The sequence below is a fragment of the Stegostoma tigrinum genome, chromosome 2, assembly GCF_030684315.1.
Source record: "Stegostoma tigrinum isolate sSteTig4 chromosome 2, sSteTig4.hap1, whole genome shotgun sequence".
NCBI lineage: Eukaryota > Metazoa > Chordata > Chondrichthyes > Orectolobiformes > Stegostomatidae > Stegostoma > Stegostoma tigrinum.
The window spans coordinates 91,332,919-91,360,138 of NC_081355.1; the positions used below are offsets into that span (position 1 = coordinate 91,332,919).

Consider the following 27,220-nt stretch of genomic DNA (forward strand, 5'->3'; position numbering starts at 1 on the left):
AGTCATGAAACATGGCTGTGGCAGTATTTATTGCCCATGCCTAGCTGCCTTTGAGAAGCTGGTGGCGAGCTATGGTTTTGAATCCATCTGCAGCCCATCTGCTGCAGATAGACCCAAAGGGAATCTCATACCTATTGGTAGGCAATTCCATGATTTTGACCCAGCAGTGAAGAAACAGCGTAAAATTTCCAAGTCAGGATGGTGAGAGGCTTGGAGGGGAACTTGCAGGTGGTGGTGTTCCCATACATCTGCTGCCCTTGTCCATCAAGATGGAAGTGGTTGTGGGTTAGGAGGCTATCTAAAGAGCTTGGCGAATTTCTGCAATGTATCGTGTAGATGGTGTATACAGCTGATACTGAGTGTTTGTGGTAGAAGCAGTGGGTCTGTGTGGATGTGGTGCCAATAAAGCAGGCTGCTTTGTCCTAGATGGCACCAAGCTTACAAAGTATTACTGGAGCAGGACTTATCTAGGCAAGTGAGGAGTATTCTATCACATGCCTCACTTACGCCTTGTAGATGGTGAGCAAGGTTTGACAGTCAGGAAGTGAGTTACATACTGCAGTCATCCTAGCCTCTGACCGTTTTTTGTAGTCTCTGTATTTATATGGCTTGTCCAGTTTAGTTTCTGATCAATGAATGTTGCAATGGTTAGATTCTCTCAGTGATGGTCACTGCTGGTATTTGTGTGCATGCAAGTTATTTGTCACTTTTCAGCCCAAGCCTGGATTGTACAGTCATCAGAGAACATCACCATTTATGGCTTCATAATGGGGGGTAGATAGTGAGTTTTGAGAAGATTTGTAGCTCAGGTTGAAGTTCTGGATGTGAGTTTGCTCGCTGAGCTGGAAGGTTAGTTTTTCAGACGTTTCATCACCATTCTAGGTAACATCATCAGTGAGCCTCCGACAAAGCGCTGGTGTTATGTCCCGCTTTCTATTTATCTGGTTAGGTTTCCTTGGGTTGGTGATGTCATTTCCTGTTCTTTTTCTCAGAGGATGGTAGATGGGCTCCAAATCAATGTGTTTGTTGATGGAGTTCCGGTTGGAATGCCATGCTTCTAGGAATTCTCGTGCGTGTCTCTGTTTGGTTTGTCCTAGGATGGACGTGTTGTCCCAATCAAAGTGGTGTCCTTCCTCATCTGTATGTAAGGATTTATGAGGGAAGATCATTGATGAAGCCTGCTGAAGAAGGGTGGGCCTTAGGTACTTCACTTAGGAACTCATGCAGAGATGTTCTAGAACTGAGATGATTGACCTCCAGCAACCACAACCATCTTCCCACGAGCCAAGTAGATTTTCTCAAAACATATATGGAACAGTCTTATTAAAACAGTCTTAATATGCAACACTTCAGTGTAAACATCAAGTCATATAATAATAGACTCAAAAACCACGATTATTTATGTAAACTAAATCAAAACAAGTCCATTCAACCAAAAATCTGGAGAACTATTGTGCTACAGTTTTCATGCATACACCCAAAATATTCTTCATTTAAACACATATTACATCTTTCTTATTTCCCAATCATGCCAAATCTCCTCAGCACCACACCTGCAGCTGCCATGATGAACTACGAGGAGAGTACGCAATTCAATTGCCAAATTTCAGGGTATGTACAACTTATGTCATGGAATCCCAGTTCACAGAATCCCTACAGTGTGGAAACAAGCCATTTGGCCCAACAGGTTCACACCGCCCCTCCGAAAAGCATCACACCCAGACCCAGCCCTCTACCCATGCAATTCCCCATGTCAAACCCACCTAACCTAAACATCCCTGAACACTACGGGCAATTTTGCATGGCCAAACCACCTACCGTGCACATCTTTAGACTGCGGGAGGAAACCGGAGCACCCAGAGGAAACCCATGCAGACACGGGAGAATGTCTGTATGAAGTCTGCATGGTCGCCCAAGGGTAGAATCAAACCCGGTCTCTGGCTCTGTGAGCCAGCCGTGCTAACCACTGAGCCACCGTGCCGCTATTTTTAAACAAAAAACCCTTTCAATGTTCATCGCAGGACTCAGGATAAATGGCCATTGGGGGGCCATACCACCCTATGAAGAATTGGTGCCTTTGAAATGCACAAAGCCAGGATCTGCAGATGATTTTTCAATGTATTATAATCTGTTTCTAACTGATCAAATCTTTAAATTATATGTTTAATAGCTGCATTACAATTAATAATAAGCTAGCTCACCAGTAGCACAGGAATTGTTCATAACTGTTTTGAAATACAATTTATACATTGGCTTATGCATATGCATGTAATGGATAGTTTTATCATCAGAAATTCACATAATGACTAACAGGGCTCCTAGAGCTGAAGCACTCAGTCAAAAAACTGCAATTGTGTGTACATCTGTTCAGCATTTATCATCATCAGAACAGAACATTGCACAATGCTATGAACTATGTCATGATTTTGTACTTTCAAAAGTTATATCACCAGAGTCCATAAGAAAATCTTAGAGTCAGCAATAGCATAAATGAAGCAACAAAACATTTGTCAAGGCAACTGTGTTATTTCATTCCTTCATTTTGAGAAGTATGGTGTGCGAGGTACCTTCGACTTGCTGGTGCACAAAGCTGAAACAATCATTACTGTATGTTTATTGCAATTAGTATAAAAGAATGCAATTGCTACAGTTTTCCCTCACTAAAGATTTCAGCTGAAAGTTGCCTTCCTTGTGAGAATGTTGAATGATCTAGATGTCAGCTATATTTGGGAACCTGGCTGTGCATGTTTGGACTTGGTTTGATAAGGGTGGGTCTTCTGCTGGCTTTTCCTAAAGGCCTTAACTGATTTATTCCTTCCATCATTTCAGGGCTGTGTACTGTGAACAAACTAGCTTAGACGTTATTTGAGATAATAGGAACTGCAGATGCTGGAGAATCCGAGATAAGTGTAGAGCTGGATGAACACAGCAGTCCCAGCAGCATCTTAGGAGCAGGAGAGCTGACATTTTGGGCCTAGACACTTCATCAGAAGGGTTAACATTGCAAAATGTATTTTTCAAACAAAATCTAAAGCTCTTTGACAAAACACATCTTCAAGAAAGCTGTGCCTTTTGTCGATATGACAAAAAGAATGATGGGACACGTTTTAAAAATAAGCTAGTAAAGCTTCAATTTCACAGTCATTTACATGTTAGATTTTCATCATTCCCAATCAAGAAGAAAATACAAATATTTCATGCCGTTAACTATCAGCAAAGTTGTGTGTGAAGTTTCCCAGTTTAAGCGAGTATATTTTCAAGATAAAGTTTTCTGAACATGATACCAGCAAAATATTAGGCAAACCCACACTTTATAAGAAAACAACAATTTCTAGAATATATCAGAGCTTTCACACTAAGAAACTTCTCCCACTCCACCAGTTATTTACCTGATCAGAAATTTCAAATCTATCAGAGATAAATATGTGCATCACAAGTAATTTGTTTATTCTCCTTCCACTCATTCTACTGAAAAACCAATGGACAATATCCTCAGTTATGGGACTTACACATTTATCAAAATACTTCTTTTTCACTTTCCTGAGAAAAGAACATGGAGATATTAAAAGAGGCATATAAAATGTGTATTTTATGTGCATTAAAAAAAATTAAAACTGGTGCAATTACTTCAGTGAAGGTCATAGAATAAGATTTTTATATCATTGAAAGGGTCCTTCAGCCCATCATGTCTGTGTCAGTCATCAAACATTTGTCAATTCTAATCTCATTTTCCAGCACTTGGCCTTATAGCCTTGTAAGTTATGGCATTTTAAATTGGTCATCTTAATAATTCTTGAATGTCTTAAGTGTTCCTGCATCAACCACACTTTTAGCAAGCGAGTTCTAGATACCCACAACTTCTGGATCAACATTTTCCTCAAATCCCTCTAAACGAACCGCTCCTTTTCTTAAATCACGCTCGCCTGGTTACTGACACCTCTACAAAGGGGAAAACATTTCTCCCTACCTAAAATATATACCCCTCAGAACTTTGCATGCCTCAATCAAATCCTCCCTCACCCTTCTCTGCTCCAGGGAGAACAATTCCAGCCTCTCTAGTCTTTCTTCATAGCAAATTCACTCCAGCCCAGGCAAAACCCTGCTGAGTCTTGTGTATTTTTTCTCGTACAATTACATCCTTCTTACAATGTGGCAACCAGAACTGCACTCAGCTTTTCCAGAGGGTGCCATGTGTGTGGAATGAGCTGCCAGAGGTCAAGGAGGCTGGTATAAAGACACCATTAAAAAGACATCTGGGCGGCTATACGAATAGGAAAGGTTTATAGGGAAATGGGCCAAATGCTGGCAAAATGGAACTAGATTAATTTAAGATACCTGATTGACATGGACGAGGTGGACTGAAGGGTCTGCTTCTGTGCTGTATATCCCCACGGCTTGACTAATAAAGGCAAGTATCTCAAGTGTCCCTCAAGGAAATATGGACATGCATACCAAGGCACCTCTGATCCTCTGTACTTCCTTGGGTCCTACCATTCAACAGGTATTTCATTGCCTTGTTAGTCCTCCTTCCAAAAATCAATCACTTTTCAGGATTTATTTCCACTTATCACTGTTCAGCCTGTCTGTATGATTCTGTGGTCTAAAGCTTTTCTCCTCTCTATTTACAACACCAGCAATTTTCATGTCATCTACAAACTTACCAATCTACATTCATGTCTGGATCATTCATGTACATAAACAGCAAGGGACCAAGCTTCAAATGCTCTCGTATGCTATTGGACTCAAGCTTCCAGTCACAGAAAACACCATCCAACCATTATTATCTGCTTTCTGCCACAAAGCCAATTTGCTATCTGATCACAGTGTCACATTTAATACCAGATACTAAATTCTGAGTTGTGCAAGCATGGGTTAGTTGACAGGCAGTCAGTACTTTGCCTCTTATAATCAACTGAAGACACATATTGTTTGATAGATATACCACTTCTTGGGACGTACAGCCTATGTATCTAGCATCACAGTGACATTCATGAGTGAATTTCAGGTACTAAATTGCTCATTTTGCAATTCCATAGCACAGATGCAATTTCATGCAGCTACCATCATTAAAAATTATAAGAATGTGTCTTACATTTGTGGAAGTTAATCTTGGGCTCAGGTTTGTGGCCTCCGGTAAAACATTATTGAAATATTCTGATAAAATAAATGAATCTCAACTTGAACAAATAGAGGAATTATTTTCTGCAAATATCCATTAGTAGTGGTTGCCAGCAAATTCAATAAATGCATGCAATTTAAAAGATAAAGTCTTTTAAGATTGTACTTGAGATTTTTTTTTACAACATACCATTTGCTTTTTTTTCCAACAAGTGTGGCACTGCAGGGTGGTTAGCAGTCTACTGGGAGTGAAAAGAGAAACTGAAAACAGTGATGATTGCAAAAGGATAAAAAGAAAATCAGAAGAGCACAATAGCATAAAATAAAAGCAATAATGGATAGACAATTTCATTATTTCCATACTCAGTCTTTATATGTTTCACTGCTGACGGACAAAATTAAAATAAGGTAAAAGGGCAAGAAAAATCTTGCATTTATGTAATATTTTTTCACTACTACCAGTCATCTCAAAGCCAGTTAAGCATTTTTGAGGTCCTGTGCTGCTGTGTAGGAAACCTGGTAGCAAATTCCACACAACAGACTTATTCAAGTGGCTGCAAGATAATTACTAGATGGATCCACAATTTAACATCTCATTCTAATATCTCAGTATTGCACTGGAGCGTCAGCCTACACTTGTGCCAAAGCCTCTGGAATGGGACATGATTCTGGAACCCCATGACCCAAGAGTTGATAGAGTATTTCCAATCATGACTGACTCAAAGAACTGGGAAATGAAGAAAGTAAAACTAAACTCAGCTCCAAGGAGCCCAACTAGTTGGGCAAAAGCCAATATCCTACAGAAATGTATTATAGCCCAAAACACTGAATGCAGCTGAAGATAACCCAACCCGTGGTTTTCATGAATCCCCAATTGGACAGTTGATTTTATATTTGATTTCATGGATTCCATGAAGCAGAGTAGATTATAATTATTTCTAATTTTAAAAATGAGAGTTCAAATACAAACATCAGCGAGGCAAAAAAGAAACACAATTCACAAGCATCATGCGGGTAGTGAGAGCAAGCCAGAGGCACAAACAGTAGCAGGCAAGAGAAGGAAACCTGAGTCAAGCAACGGCGAGCGCTGGAGCAGGCAACGTGAGGCGGTATCGCCAGAGTGACGGAGAGGCCGAGGGACAATCTCAGTGGCAGGGTGTGGATTGGGAAGCCTGAAGCAGGACTCTGGCAATGGCATGCCACGGCAGTGGAGAAGGAAAGTTTGGACTCTCTTTAAAGTTATCTTCCTTTTACTACTTTATTCTAAGTTAATGTGATTGGCGCTTATGCACAACGATGGTACACATTTTTCACTGTATTTTATATTACATAAACATGACAATAAAGGATATTCAATAGAATCATAGATCCCTGCAGTGTGGAAGCAGGCCATTCAGCCCAGAGTTCACATCAACCCTCCAAAGACCCACTTCGCTACCCTATATCCCTTATAACCTTGCATTTGCCATGGCTAATCTACCCAGCAGGCACATCCCTGGACACCATGGGCAATTTGGCACAGATGATCTACCCAACCTACACATCTTTGGACAATGGGAGGAAACCAGAGCACCCGGAGAAAACGAACACAGCCATTGGGAGAGAAGGAGCATCTAGGCCGGAAACGTCAGCTTTCCTGCTCCCCTGATGCTGCTTAGCCTGCTGTGTTCATCCAGCTCTACAGCTTGTTATCTCAGCCATGGGGAGAACGTGCAAACTTTACACAGCCCGAGGCTAGAACTGAACATGGGTCCCTTGCCACTGAGACATAGACATTTTTGTTCAGTGAAATTCTGGGAAATAGCTCCCAGCATGTAAACAACCAAACTGAATCACAAAAAAGAAAATGATCATTGCTCAATTGCAGTAAAGAAGTTGTATGTAGCATTGAAAATCCAAGTTAGCACCTTACGAACACAGATTTCCAAAAACAAACCAAATAAACCAAAACAAAGCTCAGTGTAAAACTGCTGAAAACGAAGGACAGGGTGAGGAAAATACCATACTGAAAAGGGTCATTTATGAACGCTGGGAACACACAGGTGCTGTGAATCAAAAAACACAAGTTAATGTTTCAGGTGTAAACTATTCGAAGCAGGAACATGAGAGATAAACAAAGTTCTTCATTGGTTTCAACAAACGAAAACTGGATGAACTGGGCAGAAGAGTAGGTTTGTGTCAAGAATGAGATAAATTAACTGCTTCCTTACAGTCAAAGCCATCAAATTCTTTTTTTCAAAAAGTCATGGATTGTGGAAATCTAAAACAAAAACAGAAAATATCTGAAATACTCAGCAGATCAAGAAGAAAATTTGTGCCGAGAAGTGATAGTTAACATTTCAGGTACTGTCCTTCAACAGAGCCCTAGTAAATTCTGGAATTAAAAGGAGTCACATGGTGACCAGGTAACCATTGTCCATTGTTGTAAGTGAGCAAACACCAGATCTCATCTGATCTCAGAAGCTAAGCAGACACAGGCCTGGTTCATACTTGGATGGGAAACCACCTAAGAATAACAGACGCAGTAGGATTTTAAAGGGCCCTCTTATGGTACAGTGGTAGTGTCCCAACCCCTGCAATGTGAGGGCTGGGTTGAAGTTGTACCTGCTTCGAGGTGTGTAATAACATCTCTGGACAGGTTGATTAGAAAAATAGATTTGAAAAAATCCACCTAGTTCACCCAGTGTCCCTTACAGAAGGAAGGTGCGGTGTCCTGACTTAGTCTGGCCTAAATGTTACTCCAGCCCACTATAACTCTTAATTAGGAATGGGTAATAACTACTGGAAGTATTTACATGACCTTAAGATATAGGAGCAGGATTAGGGCATTCAACCTTCAAGTCTTTCCCATCATTCAATCATGGCTGACATTTCTCAACCCCATTCTCCTGCCTTCTCGCGGAAACTCTTCATCTTCTTACCAATGAAGAATCTGTGTCTTAAATACACTCAATGGCTTGGTCTCCACATGCGTCTGTAGCAATGAGTTCCACAGACTGAACACACTCTGGCTCAAAAAATTCTTCCTCAACCTAGTTCTGAAAGGTTGCCCCTTCACTGCGAAGCTGTGCCCTCAAGTTCTAGTCTCTCCTACTGGTGGAAATATCTCTATATCCACTCTATCCAAGCTGCAGTATCCTGTAAGTTTCAAATCAGACTTCCTTCATTGTTCTAAACTCCATGACTACTCCTCATATGACAAGCGTTTCATTCCTGGGATCGTTCTTGTAAATCTCCTCTGGATCTCCTCTAAGGCCAGCAGATCCTAATCCACAGGGCCCAAAATTGTTCATAATATTGCAACTGAAGTCTGACCAGAACGTAATACAGCCTCAGCCATACATCTCTGCTCTTGCATTCCAGCCCTTCTGAAATGAATGTTAACACTGCATTTACCTTCCTAACTGCCAAGTGAACCTGTATGTTAAAGGTTAAGAAACTCCTGGACTAGGAAATTCCTTTGAGCCTCAGACTTTTGAAGCATTTCCCTATTTTGAAAAGAGTCTACACCATTATTCTTCGTACCAAAAATGCAAAACATCACATTTTCCCAAATTGCATTCCATCTGTTATTTGTCCACTCTCCTCACCTGCCCAACTGCTTCTGCAGCCTCCCATTTCCTCAACACTACCTGTCCCTCCATCTATGTGTCATCTGCAAACTGAGCCAACAATACACACATCCATTAACATTAAAAAAACTGTCTATTATTAGCTAATTAACAGAAAACACTGCAAAAATTTATTGCTAAGTTTCTAATACAAAGTCAAGGTCCCCATTTTTGATCTTAATCTAGCAATTGTTATTGGAAATACATGTATAAATACTAGGAAAAGATTGGATCAAGCTCAGATTCCCATTGTTCAAAATCCACCCTAGCTATCAAGGTTCACGAAGGGTGCATAAGCAATGGACTGGAGATGAGGCACAAAAACAAAAATATTCCCTTTTAAGTTGAAAACATTAAGCAAAATTTAGGACAACCAGCTTACCTCGGGAATTCTCCCAGCAAAACAAAAAACTCCTTCTTGAAACTTTAAGTACAGAATCTTTGTTTTGTGTTATACTCAGAATCTGGTAATGCCATATTTGAGGTTTTCAAACTAGGCAACAAAATCAGGAATGTAAATCATCTTCATGTGTTATGAATAGGTGAGGAGGGAAAGAAAATGACTCCCATCTTTTTTAAACTCCTCTTGGTCAGTTAGAACAATTACTTTTATTTCTTTATAGCATGCAGCTCACATTCAATTAAAACATAATTCAACATAAAATGAAGGAACCAATTATCAAGCTTTGCTTGAGTGAAAGAACGAGGAATTTTATTACTTCCTAACCCTGAGAGAAAAATAATAAAAACCATGACATCAAAAACACACAACAAACACAGTTGATAATTTTAAAAGTACAAATAGGAAGAATAAGGGTTTCATAGTTATAGTCCCTGAGGTATTAAAGATTCTTAAACAGGCTACAGTTCAATGGTTGACTTGTATCCTCAACAGCAGAAGACTATAGCAATCGTTATGTTCTCTACAAATGGTTATTTTCTTAATTGAAACAAACAACTCCAGATGCTGGAAATCTAAAATGTTCCCCTGGACTCAAAACATTCACTCTACTTTGTATCCCAGATCTGCTGAATTTCTCCAGCAATTTCTGTTTTTGGTTATTTTCCTAATGTGTGTGCTTTTTTTTTCCCCACCAGGTACTGCAATCTGAGATAACATTCAGTTCTTGTTTACAAATCTACTTCCTTTCTCTCTGCTCTGCTACTAAAAAGCTGTCATTAAAACATAGTTCAGCATATATTCTTGGGTCTAGCTCCACTGTCTTTCCAAACTGGCTAACTAGCAGGCAAATCTTAGATCTCCCATTATGTGAACTTATCATTCATGCATGAATTAAAACAAGAGATATGAATTTCTCAGCAATGACACAGTTGTCTAGAATCAAATGTCTTTATATAAAAGTATTAGTTTCCGTACATACAGCTTTGTTTATTCCACATGAATCTCCCAAACCTTGCGTCAATGTGTGGTCAGGTGACAATACAGCATAATAGTTTCATGTTTCTTTCTTTAAAAGAAAGATTTTTGTACCTGAGATCTTTCATGGACTATCGGATGATTGAAGTTAGCATTCAACATTTCATGTTTACCATGACTGTTACATCTGTACTGGGATCCACACTTCTAATTTTATTGCGCATGGCAGATCCCATGTTCAAGTATTGATGGCAGTACTTTGGCAAAAATTTAAAACTCTATTGCAAAGCTAATCATGTAATTTTATGTTGAAATCGCCAATTTTAGTAACAGTGATTCATTTTCTTCAATTTGTGTTAGCAAAAGAGTCATACTCTTTAACAAAAAAAGGCCTTTACTTGATGTTTATAGCTTCACGCTAGTTTGTGTTTCCTTTTAACTGGAATAATGTAATTCAAAATTATTAATAATCTTAAAAACTTCCTAAAACAAAGAACATCAGGGCTCCATAAGCCAACCATAAAGTGTCCTATTGCCAATGGCACAGACAATTCATCCACTCATTTCACTTAATTCTACTCACTGGACCAGACCGGGCTCCCTGCAGTATGGAAACAGGTCCTTTGGCCCAACAAGTCTGCACCACCCCTTGCAGCATCCCACCCAGACCCATCTCCCTATAACCCACGCACCCCTGAACACTGTGATTGGATTCATGTAAAAAATATTGAAGTCTTTTTGTCAATGTAATAAAATTATACCGCACTTTTCATTAACCATTCTTTAGCACTCAACAGTGTGAATTGAAGTATATATAATTAGAGGGAGTGGGGCATTTGGTCCTTCAGCCCTCATCCATTATTCAATGGAGATCATGATGGCTCTTCTACGTCCCCAAACTCCTCTATATTCCTCAATTTGTGTGATGTCCAAAAATATGTTGACTCTTGTTTAAATAAACTAACATACCAGCAACTACAGCACCGAGGAACACAGAGCTTCAAAGATCCACAATCCTCTGAAAGAAGAAGTCCTTACTTCAGTTCTAAATGACAACATTTTATTCTGAAACTCTGGATTCCCTCTCGTTCTTAGGTCAGCAAACCAGGGAAATTCCTTCTAGCATCTATGCTGTTAACCCTACTACAATGCTATATATTTCATTTAAATCATCTTTGTTCTCCTAATTTCTTGGAAATGTAGGGCCCACGTACTCCAAATGTCCTCATACAAGTGCTCAATCTGAGCAGACTAGGGAAACTGCACTATATTCTAAAACAAGCATATCCTACTTTGAAAAGTGTTCAAAATTGTACATGCAACTTGGGGTGTGCTCACATTAAGGCTCTGCATAAAATGGTAAAAATAACATTTTACTCTTATACTCTAACGCTTTTATAATAAAAGGCTGACCTATAGAGTTCCACACCATACCAAGCATAGCCAACAAGGAGATTCTTCTGTTACTACAGCCTGCCAATGTTCTGTTAGAAGGGCTTACAGTTGATAATTAACCTAGTTGGCTGTATTAGATGAGTTTACCTAATTAATTACACCCTCAAAAATACAATATTTGTCAAAGTGATTTCAGTCATAAATCAACATTGACTCAAAATCATACTATAATTTAGAAAGTTCCCTCAAACCACTTTCCTCCGCATAGATGCCAAGACTTTCTCTACTGATATGACACTGATGTACAGCCAAATTTTCTGACCTCTTCATTTTTTAAACAGTAGACACAGATTTGTTTCCAACATATGGAAACTGTTCTAGAATACTGGACTTCTGTACAATTACAACCAGTACATCCACTATTTTAAACACTAGGATAAAGGTCATTAGGTCCAGGGCATCTGTAAACTTTTAGCCCCATAATTTCTCCATATTTCTTTACTAATAATTGTTCTTAAGTCCCTCAGTCTCACCACCTTTGGTTTCCCATATTTCAAAAAATTATTATTTGTGCCATCTCTTTAGTGCTTCCACCCTTGTGTTAAACATTTTATGATCACTATTCCCTAGAAACCCCTTCACTGTGAGCTATTAATTAATCCCTTCTCCCCTGCACAACACTACATCATAAATAACTTATTCTCAAGTCAGTTCCTCAACATAGTGATCTAAGCCATTTTATGTATTTTTTTAAACTCATCCTCCTTACTGAGACATTGATTTTAAAATTCTGTGTGAAAACTCAAGTCCTTCTTGAATATGATATTACCCTTGTTACATGCACTGCTAATCACAGCATTATACTGATACTACAACTATTTTTTTTAGGGACTTATAATGTACAGTCTGATTTCTGATTCTTGTTCTCCAGCTCCAAGCAAACTTATTCTATTTCTTTTGCTGAAGGGTCACTGGACCTGAAACATTAACTCTAATTTCTCACACATGCTACCAGACCTGCTGAATTTTTCCAGCAATTTCTGGTTCTGCTTTTTATTCTATGTCTTGTTTTGCCAAACAAAAATCCTTTCTCTCTACTTCACTGATCACATTTGCTGGGATGATACTCATTGTAATTCAGAAGAATGAGGGGAGACCTTATAGAAATATACAAGATTATGAAGGGAATAGATAAAGTGGAAGCAGGAATGTTGTTTCCGCTAGCAGGTGAAACTAGGACTAGAGGGCATCACCTCAAAATAAAGGGAAGCAGATGTCGGACTGAGGTCAGGAGGAACTTCTTCACCCAAAGGGTTGTGAATCTGTGGAATTCCCTGCCCAGTGAAGCGGGTGAAGCTACCTCGCTGAATGTTTATAAGGCAAGGCTAGATAAATCTTTGAACAGTAAAGGAATTGAGGGTTATGGTGAGTAGGTGGGTAAGTGGAGCTGAGTCTCAAAAAAAATTAGCCATGACTTATTAAATGGCGGGGCAGGGTCAAGGGGCCGGATGGCCTACTCCTGCTCCTGGTTCTTATGTTCTATAAATGAGTGTGGCACAGCTGTTACAACACCAGTCCCACTCCACCCCTGACCCCCTCCCAAATTCCAAGCTACTGTCCAGCTCTTTGAGAAAAAAAAATCCAGAAATATTTGGTTTTGAACCTTGGTTCCTTTGAACCACGTATTCGGGTTTGAACTAGTTGCTACCACATTCATTCTTATCTATTTTGTTAGCTCATGTGTGTTGTTGAAAATAGCAATGATGTAAAACAGCAAAGCTCTACATTACAAGATATGTCTGTGATTTTTCTTTTAAATGCATCTCATAACATCAAACCTAGTTTCTTTACAGATGAATAGTTTTCTGGACTTTTAAAACTGCAATGACAATTGTTCAAAACAACTAATTAGGTCTGACAGTGCATCATTATAAAGCTGGAAAACTAACTTAACTGAAACTTCATTTCATAATTAGAACTTACTGTCACAGCCAATTTAATTAATAAGAATCTGTATACTTTAGTTGGTAGATCACCCATCTTGATTCTAAAATGTTGTCACTGGGAAGCACATTTCCCTTTAGTATAGCTCCGGACATTTAAAAGTGAAGGAAATGAAGTTTCTTTACTTTTAAATGTCAGGAGCTATACTAAAGGGAAATGTGCTTCCCAGTGACAACGTTTCAGAATCAAAATCGGATGATCCACCAACTAAAGTATACAGATTCTTATTAAATAAATTGGCTGCAACAGTTAAGTTCTAATTATACAATGGAGCCACCATGTTGCTAATTTACCTGCAAGATCAATAACCTGCACAAAATGACATTTTCTCAAATTCCAAATTTTTAATTAAACTAAAACATGGCCCAGTTTTTGATTAGGATTGATATTCTATGGATTGATCCAATAGGGACAGTTCAGTAAACAGCAACTATGTGCCACTTCTGAAGAAGGAAAGAATAACACCCAACCTATAAGTGTGGGTTATCAAATCAATTCTCATCATAGTTCTTTTAAATTCAAAAACATTATTTGAGTCATGTACAACATATTGCAAGGAAAACAAACAGTCTACAATTTGCAAGCCACATCACAGCTAACAAAAACTTGTAGTGAGTTGGCTAAAGTCCCATGGAAATTACAGTAATAAATATGCTATATATTGAAAACACTCAGACCTACTTCAACTTTGTAATTTACTGAATAATGTATTGATTACAGTAAATGAATTATTTAATTACTACCATTAAAGAATCCAGCTAGCAATTCAATGATAAAGTTCCAAACCGTAAAACCAGCCTGGCAGTATCATTTTACTTAATATCTGATGAACAGTTTTTCTTTTTAAAATTCCATGCTTTCTCCCCAGACACAAACCAAGTGATTTCATTTTGGAAGGAAAAAGGACAAAGTAATTCCAGTGCGATGCAACTCTCAAGAGGTCTCTTGGAGAGGGACAGAAAATGCATCAAGGTGAATGAAGACGGACCGATCTAAATTTTCCTTCCCTTTTCAGAGATGTCTTTGGCACTTCACCCCAATGGCACAGCTGAGATTGGATTCTATTAAAGCTACATCAATTACCACATTTAAGAGTCAGCTCGATAAACACTTGAAAGAAGTACCAAAAGGTTACAATGAAAGCACAGTGAAATGGCATTAGAACAGGCAGCACAGACGAGAAAGCTGACACAGGCACAACAGCCATATGGTTTCCTTCTGTGCAGGAATTGTGATAATTCTATGCAGCAGAACATGGCAAGAAAGGCATAATATAACACTCCAGAAACAAATTCCAAAAGTTTCCGACTGTAATGAATATTCCAGCAAGATTTATAACTATATACTTGCTCAGAATTTGCTATTAATTTTTCTTTTCCCATTGCAACAAAAATGCAGTGAAGTACAGATCATTTCTTTCGAACACCATTCTTCAGTAAAACTTACTTTCCACTGTCAAATCATTCTTGCAAGCAGAGTAGTATCATTTTGATGTTGTTATTTAAAACTAGGTAAACACTGCAAAGAAACTGATCAGGAATGGTATGGATCTCAAAAGAAAAATTGCAAAATTACAAAGAGAGTTTGAGGTACTTCAGAAGGCTGTCCATTACGACACACACAAAGGCATCAATCGCACCATAATCTTGATGCTAGTCAATAGAAAACAAACGAGGACTACTGCACTGCAGAACACAAAGTGGCTCGGACGCAAGAAACAGTAAATAGGGATTATCAGGTGAGAGTCAATGGAACATCTGCAAAAACGTGTAACAAGATAACAAGACATCACAGCTTTCTAGAAACAAGAATGACATCCAGACTTTGAGATAATAAAATGTGAGGCTGGATGAACACAGCAGGCTCTGCTGTGTTCATCGGGCCTGCTGTGTTCATCCAGCCTCACGTTTTATTATCTTGGATTCTCCAGCATCTGCAGTTCCCATTATCACACGACATCCAGACTTTGGCTTGTTACACCTTTCAAGATAATCATGGCTGACCTGTCTCACAACTTCATCATCTGCCCTAGCTCCACATCATTGTATATCCCATTTGCTGATTATTGTGGGAGTGAGTTACATACTTCCAACACTCGTGGTATCAAGAGTTTTGCTTCTGCATGCCTTACCATTGGATTTTATGATATTTGTGTGCTAAAATTTCCCATGTAAAACATTCCCATCTAACTAACCGCATCAACTCATTTCTGAGTCTTATCACTTCCTCTCAAATCACCAATAAATTTTCTTATATACCAAGTACTGAAGACCTGTACTTCAGAATTTGCCATTTCCCTAGCCATGCTGTCTAAGTACAGGTACAATACTGGCATCTACCCAAAAATGTGGAAAATTGCCCCATACAAAAAGCTGGACCAAATCCAACCCAGCCAATTACTGGTCCACCGATCTATTCTCAATCATATGTAAAGCGATGAAAAATGTCAAAAGTGCTATCAAGCGGCACCTACTCAGTGACGCCCAGCTTGTGTTCCATCAGAGCCACTCTGCTTCCGATCTCATAACAGCCTTGGTTCAAACATGTACAATAAAGCAGAATGCCACAGGTGAGCTGATAGTGACAGCCCTAAACATCAAGGACACTGTTGACAGAGGTGGCTTCAAGGTTCCTTAGAAAAACTGGCAACAATAGGAATCAGGGACAAACTCTCTGATGGTTGAAGTCACACCTAACATACAGAAAATATGGTCATGGTTGTGGAAGTCAGTCATCTCAGCTCCATGACATCTCTGTAGGAGGTTCTCAGGATAGCATCCCAGCCCAACTATCTTCAGCAGTTTCATCAGGAAACTTGCCTCCATCATCAAGTCAGAACTGAGGACATTCACCAACGATACCAATGTTCCACACCATGTTCAGATTCTGAAACAGTATGTTCAAATGCAACAAGATCTGGACAATATTCAGGCTTGGGCTGACAAGCGGCAAGTAACATTCATTCCACATAAATGTGAGGCAATGACCATCTTTGATAAGAGACTGACAACTTAATCACCCACCTTTGAAATTCAATGAAATCATTAATCCCCCACTATATATATCCTGGAGTTACCACTGACTAGAAACTCAACTGAGCTCACCACATTAACACAGTGGCTACAAGAGCAGGTCAGAGGTTAGGAATGCTGCAAGTAACTCACCGCCTGACTCCCAAAGCTTGTCCACCCTCAGAGTGCAGGTTCATAGTTCTTTGAAAAGTGGAGTCACACGTGGACAGGGTAGTGAAGGTGGCATTTGGTATGCCTGTCTTTATTGGTCAATGCATGGAGTTGGGAGATCCTATTGAGTTTGTACAGAACATTGGTTAGGCCACTTTTGGTATACTACAGACAGACCAGAATTGCATGTTACAGGAAGGACGTGTGAAACTTGAAAAGATTCAGAAGAGATTTACAAGGATGTTGCCGGGGTGGAGGGTTTGAGCTATAGGGAGATGCTGAATAGGCTGAGACTATTTTCCCTGGAGTGTTGGTGGCTGAGTGGTGACCTTATAGAGGTTTATAAAATCATGAGGAGCAAGGATAAGGTAAATAGACAAGGTCTTTTCCCCAGTGTAGGGGAATCCAAAACTAGAGGGCATAGGTTTAATGTGAGAAAGAAAAGATTTAAAATGGACCTCAGGAGCTACTTTTTTTATGCAGTGAGTGGCGTGTGCATGGAATGAGCTGTCAGAGGTAGTGGAAGAGGCTGGTACAATTACGATATTTAGAAGGCATCTGGATGGGTAAAATGATTAGACACAACACAGACAACATATAGTCCCAAGCCAAAATAGTCCCCCATCCCTCCAAACCTTTCCTATTCATTGGCCTATCTCGGTGTCTTTTTAAAGTTGTAACTACACCTGCTTCCACCACTTTCTCTGGAAGTTCATCCCACAGATGAACCACCCTCTATGTAAAACATTTGCCGTTCATGTCCTTTTCAAAATTTCTCTCCTCTCGCTTTAAATGGTGTCAAGCTTCTTGAGTGTTGTTGGATCAGCAGCCTTCCAGGCAAATGGGGAGTATTCCATTGCACTCCCAACTTATGCCTTCTCATAGATTTATAGAGATATACAATACCGAAACAGACCCTTCTGTCTAACTCATCCATGCCAACCAGATATCCAAAATTAATCTGGTCCTATTTGGCAGTATTTCTTCCATATTCCTCTAAACCCTTCAAAGAACAAAGAAACCTACAGCACAGGAACGGGCCCTTCGGCCCTCCAAGCCTGCGATCAAGATCCTCTGTCTGACCTCTCATCTATTTTCTAACAGTCTGCGTCCATTTGCTCCCTGCCCAAATAAATCTTAAAAGACGCTAACGTGTCTGCGTCTACCACCTCCGCTGGTAACACGTTCCAGGCACCCACCACCCTCTGCGTAAAGAACTTTCCATGCATATCTCCCTTAAACTTTCCTCCTCTCACTTTGAACTCATGGCCCCTAGTAATCGAGTTCCCCACTCTGGGAAAAAGCCTTTTGCTATCCACCCTGTCTATAACCCTCATGATTTTGTAGACCTCAATCAGGTCCCCCCTCAATCTCCGTCTTTCTAATGAAAATAATCCTAATCTACTCAACCTCTCTTCATAGCTAGCCCCCTCCATACCAGGCAACATCCTGGTGAACCTCCTCTGCACCCCTTCCAAAGCATCCACATCCTTTCAGTAATGTGGCGACCAGAACTGTACACAGTACTCCAAATGTGGCCGAACCAAAGTCCTATACAACTGCAACATGACCTGCCAACTCTTGTACTCAATACCCCGCCCAATGAAGGAAAGCATGCCATATGCCTTCTTGACCACCCTATTGACCTGCGTTATCACCTTCAGGGAACAATGGACCTGAACACCCAGATCTCTCTATTCATCAATTTTCCCTAGGACTTTTCCATTTACTGTATTGTTCGCCCTTGAATTTGATCTTCCAAAATGCATCACCTCGCATTTGCCAGGATTGAATTCCATCTGCCATTTATCTGCCCAACTCTCCAGTCTATCTATATTCTGCTGTAATCTCTGACAGTCCCCTTCACTATCAGCTACTCCACCAATCTTAGTGTCATCAGCAAACTTGCTGATCAGACCACCTGCACCTTCCTCCAGATCATTTACATATATCACAAACAACAGTGGTCCCAGCACAGATCCCTGTGGAACACCACTGGTCACAGGTCTCAAATTTGAGAAACTCCCTTCTACTACTACCCTCTGTCTCCTGTTGCCCAGCCAGTTTTTTATCCATCTAGCTAGCACACCCTGGACCCCAAGTGACTTCACTTTCTCCATCAGCCTGCCATGGGGAACCTTATCAAATGCCTTCCTATTCATATACCCAGAGATAGCCACTTCGGTTGGGGATTATGTTCGGCATGAACAGGTTGGAATGAACGATCTGCTTCCATCTGTATGGCTGTGACCATTCAGAAGAAACCAGCTACTTGGTTGACAATACATCCAGAAGCATCCATCCCCCTGGCATCAGTGCTCAAGAGCAAGAGTGAGCAGCACGTGCAAGACGTACTACTGAAATTCACCAAAGATCTTTATTCAGCACTTCCCAAACCCATGACCACTTCCATCTAGAAAGGCATGGGCAGCAGATACACAGAAACACCACCACCTGCAAGTTCTACTCCAAGCCACTAATCATCCTGACTTGGAAATATATCACCATTACCTCACTACCACTGGATCAAAATCCTGGAATTCCCTCTCCAAGGATACTGTGGGCCGACCTACTATATATATGTGCTGCAGCAATTTAATGCGGCAGCTCATGATCACTTTCTCAAGAGTCACGAGGGATTGGCAACAAACCCTGGTCACCTAAACATGCTCAAGTCCTATAAGCAGAAAAGAAAACAAAACTTAAGTCTTGGCCATGTGGTTGTTTTCATGATCGAACCAGAGAAGCAGTGAAGTGAATTTACACTGCACTCCTTTCAAAGCCAATATAATTTTTTCCTAATGTGCAGTACCCAGAACCGTACACAGCATTTAAGGAATAGTGAAGACAGGGTTGTACACAATTGTAAAACACTTGTTCTCTTGTGCATTTTTCTCTTTACAAAAGCAAACATTGCAGTAGCTCTTTTTAAGTACATTTTGTACCTGTCAATTATATTTTACTCAACAGATGTAGACGGCTTTCAGAATTTTTTTGGACTTCCACAATTTCCAGACTTCCACAGTCCAAATGTATTTCTAGCAATCCATTTCGATCCAAAGTTGATGATCTCACACTTATCTACGCTGAAATCCATCTGCTATCATTTAATCTATCAGCATCTCTTTGTAATATTATACTCCACTCTTCAGTACTTACTACAATAGCCCTCAAAATGGGACCCAACAAAAATGTTCTTTCCAGAAGACAAGAGAAAGAAATTCACAACAGGGTAATGAAAAGGAAGAATAAGAACATGCTGCTTATTCTCCTAAAGAAAATGGTAGTTTGTGTTAATCCCACACAAATAACACAAAGATGTCCACCCCAAAGTTCCCAAATACTTGGCATTCTGCACAGTGATGAGCACCTCAGTTGCCATGGTTTTCCTATAGTATCACATCATCTTTTAGTGGAATGTCAGCTGCTGATGTGATACTCAAGTATATTCAATTTCAACTCCAGTAGTAAGCAAGTGTCATAATGCTGCCTGGCTAGGTATTTCCAGCATTTTCTGTTTATTTAATTTCTTCCTGCTTCGAGCAGTCAGTTGAACTTGCTTAAATCTTCAACCATGATGGAATAATGTAAATTACTTGTATGATTAAATAATACTGAAAAAAATCAGACAGTAAAAGATTGAGAGGATATGCATCTGTTTTCTGGTAACGACTAAACTAAAACTAAAACTGAAACCTGCACTGAGCATGCTAAAATTAAACATGGTGCAACGCTGTAATATGGATTCGGCCAGTAGCTGTTCACATTGAATCCAATCTGTGAACTGATTGCCTGTGAATGACATGCATACACAATGTTTAATCATTTGAAAAACAGTTCCACTGGCATGCACTAGAAATGTTTGTGCAATGACACTTACTCTTCCTCTGCCTTTTCTGACCTTTTTCAGTAATGGCTATCCTCAAAGTGTAACTCCAACCAATTACCAGTTTTCTTAAAAGTACTAAAATCATCTTTATATGGAGTATTGTCTCTTTATTATACGGTATGATCACCCAGAATGGAGTGCCTCCAACCAAAAGTATATAAGAATCACTGCCTTAAGGTACCAAGCTTCATGCCATCAGCAAATTGGATATTATGGCTTTCCAATGCATTATCCAAGTCATTAAGAAACACTAAATGATTGTATGTCTAGCACAAATATTAATGGGACACAAATAGTCTGTTCCCCCCCCTACCCCATTAGCACAAATATTAATGGGACACAAATAGTCTGTTCCCCCCCCCTACCCCATTTAAGTACATAGCCATTATCCCTACTTACAATCACATAACCTACCTCAACCAAATGAACAAGTTGCCTTCAATTTGTTTTAATGTTAACTAGCAATCTCTCATGGAATCTTACTGAATGCCTTCAGAAGTGCATATAAAATGTGTCCATTGACATCTCTTTATGCATTCTGTAATGGCGATTACTTCCACAAAAAATCCAAAGAGGTTAATTAAATGTGCCCTCCCTTTACTATGTATGCTGGCAGTCTCAAATCAGTTCAGTTTCCTGTAAGTCACTCTGCCCTCATTATAGAGTTCAATAATTTCCTCACAGTAGATGATAGGCCATAATTTCCTACTTTTTCTCTCTCATTGATACACACACACATGCACAAGTTTTTAAATAATGGAATTGCATTTTTTTTCCAATCTAGTGGGACAATTTGAAGAAGCACACTTTGGAAGATTCTAGTAATGAATGTGTAATTTTCTCAACCATTTCCTTTAAATGCTAGTGTTCAAACCACGAGATCCTGGAGATCCGCTGGTCTTTAATATCATTATATTTGTTAATATCATTTTCAGCTCAAAATGTGTAAAACACCATCGTTTCACAATTTTCTTCTGAGGGACTGTCAGGTTAGTTGTTATCTTTGTGAAGACTGGCTAAAGACAATTGATCATTCCTTTTTATTTGCAATACCCATTTTAAAAAAAAACAGTAGGGCTATTAAACCTTTGACTATCTTAAACATATTTTTATTTTCTTGGCAGGATAATGTTCAATATTCCTTGCCAATATCTCTTTGCTGTGCTTTATCCCTGACAGATCACTAGCATTTGTAATTTTGTGCTGTTTTCATAGCAATTCCTCACTGCTTCTTTCTTCATCACAGCTATTACCTGAAATCAGACTTCATGCTCTATAGGGATACACAATGGTCCAGATGGAGTTAAATTCTTTGTTGGTTGCCGTCCGCCATTCGGTTGCTGTTCTACCAAAGCAGTTTTGACGAGGTTGCAATCGTCAGTCTCTGTCTCTTTTAAGTTAGCGGCACGAAACCCTGGAAACTTAGTAACTTTGTCAGATTTAGCCTGCAGAAACTACTCTATGAAATACATCACATTATATCAGCTGGGAGATAAATGTCCTTACTGTTAAATTCTTAAATCAATCTATTAAACTAACTCATAGTTAGGCCAGTCTCAACTTGTTTTCATTTAATTGAGATCCGATTGGGTCTTCTTCAGAGTCACTCAAGTGCACAAATTTGTAACAAATCGCAGGGAATCTTTTCGAGCGTTCCCCATTTATTATGGGTTGCATAAACGATTAGTCCTGCTTGGATAATGTTACTTCAAATGTTGTAGATTTGAGCAAGTTTTGCCCGCATCAGTCAATACTCCTGAACAGTGAACAATCCACCCCTCCCCCTCGACACAGGTTTCAGAATCGATCAAACAAGTGAAAACGTCCGAAACTGTCAAGGCAAGCGCCACCCGCACGAAACCACATAGCCTTCTGTTCGCATTCGGCAATTACACTCACTACCAAGCTATCAGCGATGTGACCAGGAACTAGAGTTAAAATATAGGAGTGTTTCCACGGAAGATTGTTTGTATTTCTCAAACCAAAGACAATAAATCGGCTCCTTAACCCCACCCACGTTTAGTTAAACTAACACAGATTTCTGTATTTGTTAGAGATCGAGCTTCACATGCATTTTGTAACTAAAAGTGACTGCAAACCAGTCTATGTTGTTCGTATAATTCTGTAGACGATTAATTTTCATCGGCACAATTTTTCATGTAACCGATTCCGGAGGAACCAAAAACATTATTTCTAAAAATCAAAACAGCTAAACGACAGACAAAAGCGGTACACCAAACATCGAGGTAATTCGACATGTTGGTGCCGTGTTTGCTCGTAAATTGATGGACTCATCATCGCAGCTCACAGAAACTAAGTGACAGTCAGTTTCGGTCAAGCCTCTTTCATGTCCATCACAGTCAACTTCCGTGTGTGGTTCTGCTGTACTTATTTACACAGCGAAGACTCCACTGACATCACTTTCCAATCATCCCTGAACTTTAAACCTAAAACTGATCTCTGGTTCGAGCCTTTTTTTCTAATTTCCTGTCTACGTACATTTCTGTGCACATTTATTATCCATTTATGCTTTATGGTTATAAAGGCGAAAAGATCGATAATTCAGACGCTGTACATAAATAACTGAATGAGATGTATAGCCATTTTATGATCAACTTTATTCACTTTAAACGGCACGTTTAGTTTGCAAATCTCAGGACTCCTTCACGAATTTTCTCTTGCAGTCCAGCTCTACAATAGGTGAAGCACGTACAGATTCATTTACGTTCTTATCCCCAGGCTATCAACATGCACAAATATTTTCCTAATAAATTTGTTTTCGTTAAACTGCCTTTATAAGGAAGGCTAAGTAAAACGATAGCGTGAACGCAGTTAGATCTGACAATCAAACTGCGCAGAATGGAGTAAATGAACATGATTCAAAGCAAGAGATAGTTCAAAGAGGAAGGCTAAGGGAGACAAGCACGGTTATCTCCACCTATCAGTTTCCTGAGAAACTGCCGGCTCTCCAAAATGTTCGGCTACACTTCTCAAAGATGATGTTCGCTGAATAGAAGCACCAACGCACATGTGGTGAAAACAATTGAGAACAAAGATACAAAAAAAACCGACTCTAAAGAACACAGGTAGATAGAGAGGCTGGGTCCGGTCCTCAAACTGGTAGTTAAAGGGGCGAATGAGGTATCCTGTATATGAGTTTCTACTTCAACCAAAGCACAGATCTCAGCTCATCCTCGGTCGAGAGGGGTAGAGGTCCAGTTTCAAATTGGGCACAGGTAGATACAGGTTCTGCCTCAAACTGGCCACACTTCTAGGTGGCTACAAGTTTAACTGGACACATTTCTAACCGAGTGCAGGTGGGTCAGTAGGCATTCTGCAAACTCACCGGCAGTTCCACACTGACGTCTGTACCATCCAAAAGCTGCACTTTGCACGTCAGGATCGACTTACTGTTGCCCGCAGCGGGGATGTGCACCGTGGTGCCACTGGGAACAGGTGTGGGGCACCGAACCCCAGCGCCGGCAACAGTGCCCAGATCCCGGGCTGCGGCGCTCCCGCCTCCTCTGCCGCCATCCCGCTCATCCGTGTAGCGGCGGACCGAGCGGCGCCCGAACGTCCTCCTCAGAAACCTCATCATCTTCGCCGGGGCTGGTGTTCCACGTTCTGTTCCAGCCACCCCGGCTGCTCGAACGGCCAGACGGACCGACACTTGCAACTGTTATTGCGCCACAAAAGGCTGTGCACCGAGAGAGCGCGGCCCCGGGCTGTCTGAACGAACCTTTGCCCGAAAGCCCGGGCTGGCAGCGCGCGGAACCAGGTGAGAGTGGAACCCGAAACAGGCGGCACTACGCATGCGGACACCCCTCCAACACAGACCGTCCCACACTGGGCATGCGTACGACACTCCCCCCGCCCCCCCCGAAAAAGGAGACAGCCAGTCCTCACTGGGCATGTGCATTCCAGAAAGGCCGCCGCCGCATACACCGGACTGAGCATGTGCAGGAGGATACCTGCCTGCCACTCTCACCTGGCGGAGCGGGTTCGGTGATAGGAAGTGACATCACTCAAGCAGCACCTGGGCAGGTTGGTCAAGGAAAAGCAGGGAATGGGCTGATTGGCTACATCCAGTCTCTGCTTGCACAACGAAAGTATGCCTACCTTAGAGACCAGAGTTCAAGTCCCACCACCACATCTATAACTTTGTAGTAATGTTCCTGAAATATCAGTCTTGGAAATATGTATAAATAAAGTGTGACAATGAAATGTTGCAGTTGAAGTTCTTCGAATTCACTTTGTTTGCTGACCTTTCTTCAATGTTCTTGTTAGAGTCTCTATGCAAATGTTACTTGTCGAGAAAATATTTGCAATAATCGATGCTGGGTGCAAATGAGTAATTGGATAAAGTTGTACTTCTCGGCCACCTAATGTACTATTGTGTTTTTAATTGTACCCTCATGGTGAAATAATCTAAGAAATTCGCATCATTTTTATCCCTAATAGCGTTGCTGACCCTATTTCTGTGCCGTGGTGAATTGTGCTATTTGTGTTTCATTTTTTATCTGCTATCTTGTTTTCCATTTAATATGTGTCATTTTCAACAGCTTTAGTTTTATGGGTTCTCACATGCGCGACAGACTTGCATTCTATTCGCTGTGTTCCTGGACTGTTTATATCAGCAAAGAAAATAGCAACAAATACAGACTAATTAGCTGGTTGAGCCTGTTCCACCCTTGAACAGCATTATGGTTGATCTGTGACCTAAAACAACATACCTGGCTCATAAAATTGTGAAACTATACAACCGAGAAACAAGTGACTTAGCCGTTCGTAACAAAAACATTACACTGTGGCTGTCGATGTGAAATACAAACAAAGCTTCAGGAGAAGAGGCACAAACATCAACTTTGTCTCTGTCTCCACAGATGCTGCCAGACCTGCTGAATTCCTCCAGCGCTTTCTATTTTCATTTAGCCGATCACGCCCGTGCGATTAATAAGTCTAGCCAAATCTCACTTCGCAGATCTCAGTTCATTCTGCCTTCTAAATTTGACCTTTCAAGCTATGATTTCTCGATCCCCACGACATCAAAACCTCATCTCTCCAACTCTTCCATCAATTACATTAAACACGTGATGGTTATTAATCACTCTGCTGAATGAAACAGGTTATTTTGATCCAATTTATCTATGTCCTTCATGATTTTGTACATCTCAGGTAAGTCTCTCTTCAACTTCCAATCTTTCCTCATAACAAATATAAGCCTCACCACTATTTGGCACCATAGACAGGGAGGCAATGGCTTGCTGGACTGTTAATCCAGAGACCCAGATAATGTTCTGGGAATCTGGATTTGAATCCTGCCATGGCAGATAGTGAAATTTGAATTGAATAAATGTCTGGAATTAAGCGTCTAACAAAGACCATGAATCCATTGCCAATTGTCAGAAAAACCTGACTGGTTCACTAATGTCCCTTAGGGAAGGAAACTGCCGTCCTTACCTGGCCTGACCTTTATGTGAGACCAGACCCACAGCAATGTGGCTGACTCTGAAACCTATTCTGGGCAATTAGGGATGGGCAATAAATGCTGCCTAGCTGGTGAAACCCTCATCCTATGAATAAATAAAGAACAAAGGCACAAGTCAGGAGTGTAATGGAATGTTCCCTTCTTCCCTACTTGATGAGTGCAGCTCCAACAACACTTGGAATCTGATGCCATCTAGAACAAAGCTGACTTACATTTCACACATTCAACCTTATTGTATTCCTTCAACAAAAGCTAAATTCTCATTAAAATATCACACAGATGTTATTGGCATCAAGAGATTGGAATTTAAAGGATCAAAGGCTAATTATCTGAAATCTACATTAGTGGTTTGCCCATCCTCCTCACCACAGGTTTGAAATTGCACTAAAGTATAGAGGAGCAAGGGATGATGAGTGTGCTAAATTTTTAAGGAAGGAAGACCAGTGATACATGTAGAAACAAACTAGATAGGAGGACAACACAATGGCCTATAATGAGATTCCCATATAAGAGACTTTAAAGAAGTTGGAACAGTGGACGTGAAAACATAGGATATGGAAAAATATCATTTTGTACTTCATTGACATGGCAATAAGATTAAGCCAACCAACAACTGGCTGGAGAGAGGCAAATGTAATTCCTCTCTTCAAGAAAGGAAATAGGGAAATCCCCGGCAATTACAGACCAGTAAGTCTCACGTCTGTCGTCTGCAAGGTGTTAGAAAGGATTCTGAGGGATAGGATTTATGACCATCTGGAAGAGCATGGCTTGATCAAATGCAGTCAACACGGCTTTGTGAGGGGCAGGTCATGCCTCACAAACCTTATCGAGTTCTTTGAGGATGTGACTAGAAAAGTTGATGAGGGTCGAGCTGTGGATGTGGTGTATATGGACTTCATTAAGGCATTTGATAAGGTTCCCCATGGTAGGCTCATTCAGAAGGTCAGGAGGAATGGGATACAGGGGAACTTAGCTGTCTGGATACAGAATTGGCTGGCCAACAGAAGGCAGCGAGTGGTAGTAGAAGGAAAATACTCTGCCTGGAAGTCAGTGGTGAGTGGTGTTCCACAGGGGTCTGTCCTTGGGCCTCTACTGTTTGTAATTATTATTAATGACTTGGATGAGGGGATTGAAGGATGGGTCAGCAAGTTTGCA

General features: G+C 40.4%; 1 protein-coding gene across 1 annotated transcript in view; it reads right to left on the reverse strand.

The window, feature by feature from the left end:
* The window catches only part of LOC125448293 (band 4.1-like protein 4B), a 289,715-nt gene extending 265,306 nt beyond the window's left edge, over positions 1–24,409 (reverse strand). Inside the window, exon 1 of the mRNA XM_059655475.1 lies at positions 23,924–24,409. Within this exon, the coding sequence (XP_059511458.1) occupies positions 23,924–24,175 (252 nt within the window). The 5' untranslated portion in view covers positions 24,176–24,409. The remainder of the gene's footprint in view (positions 1–23,923) is intronic.
* Between the last annotated feature and the right edge of the window lie 2,811 nt (positions 24,410–27,220).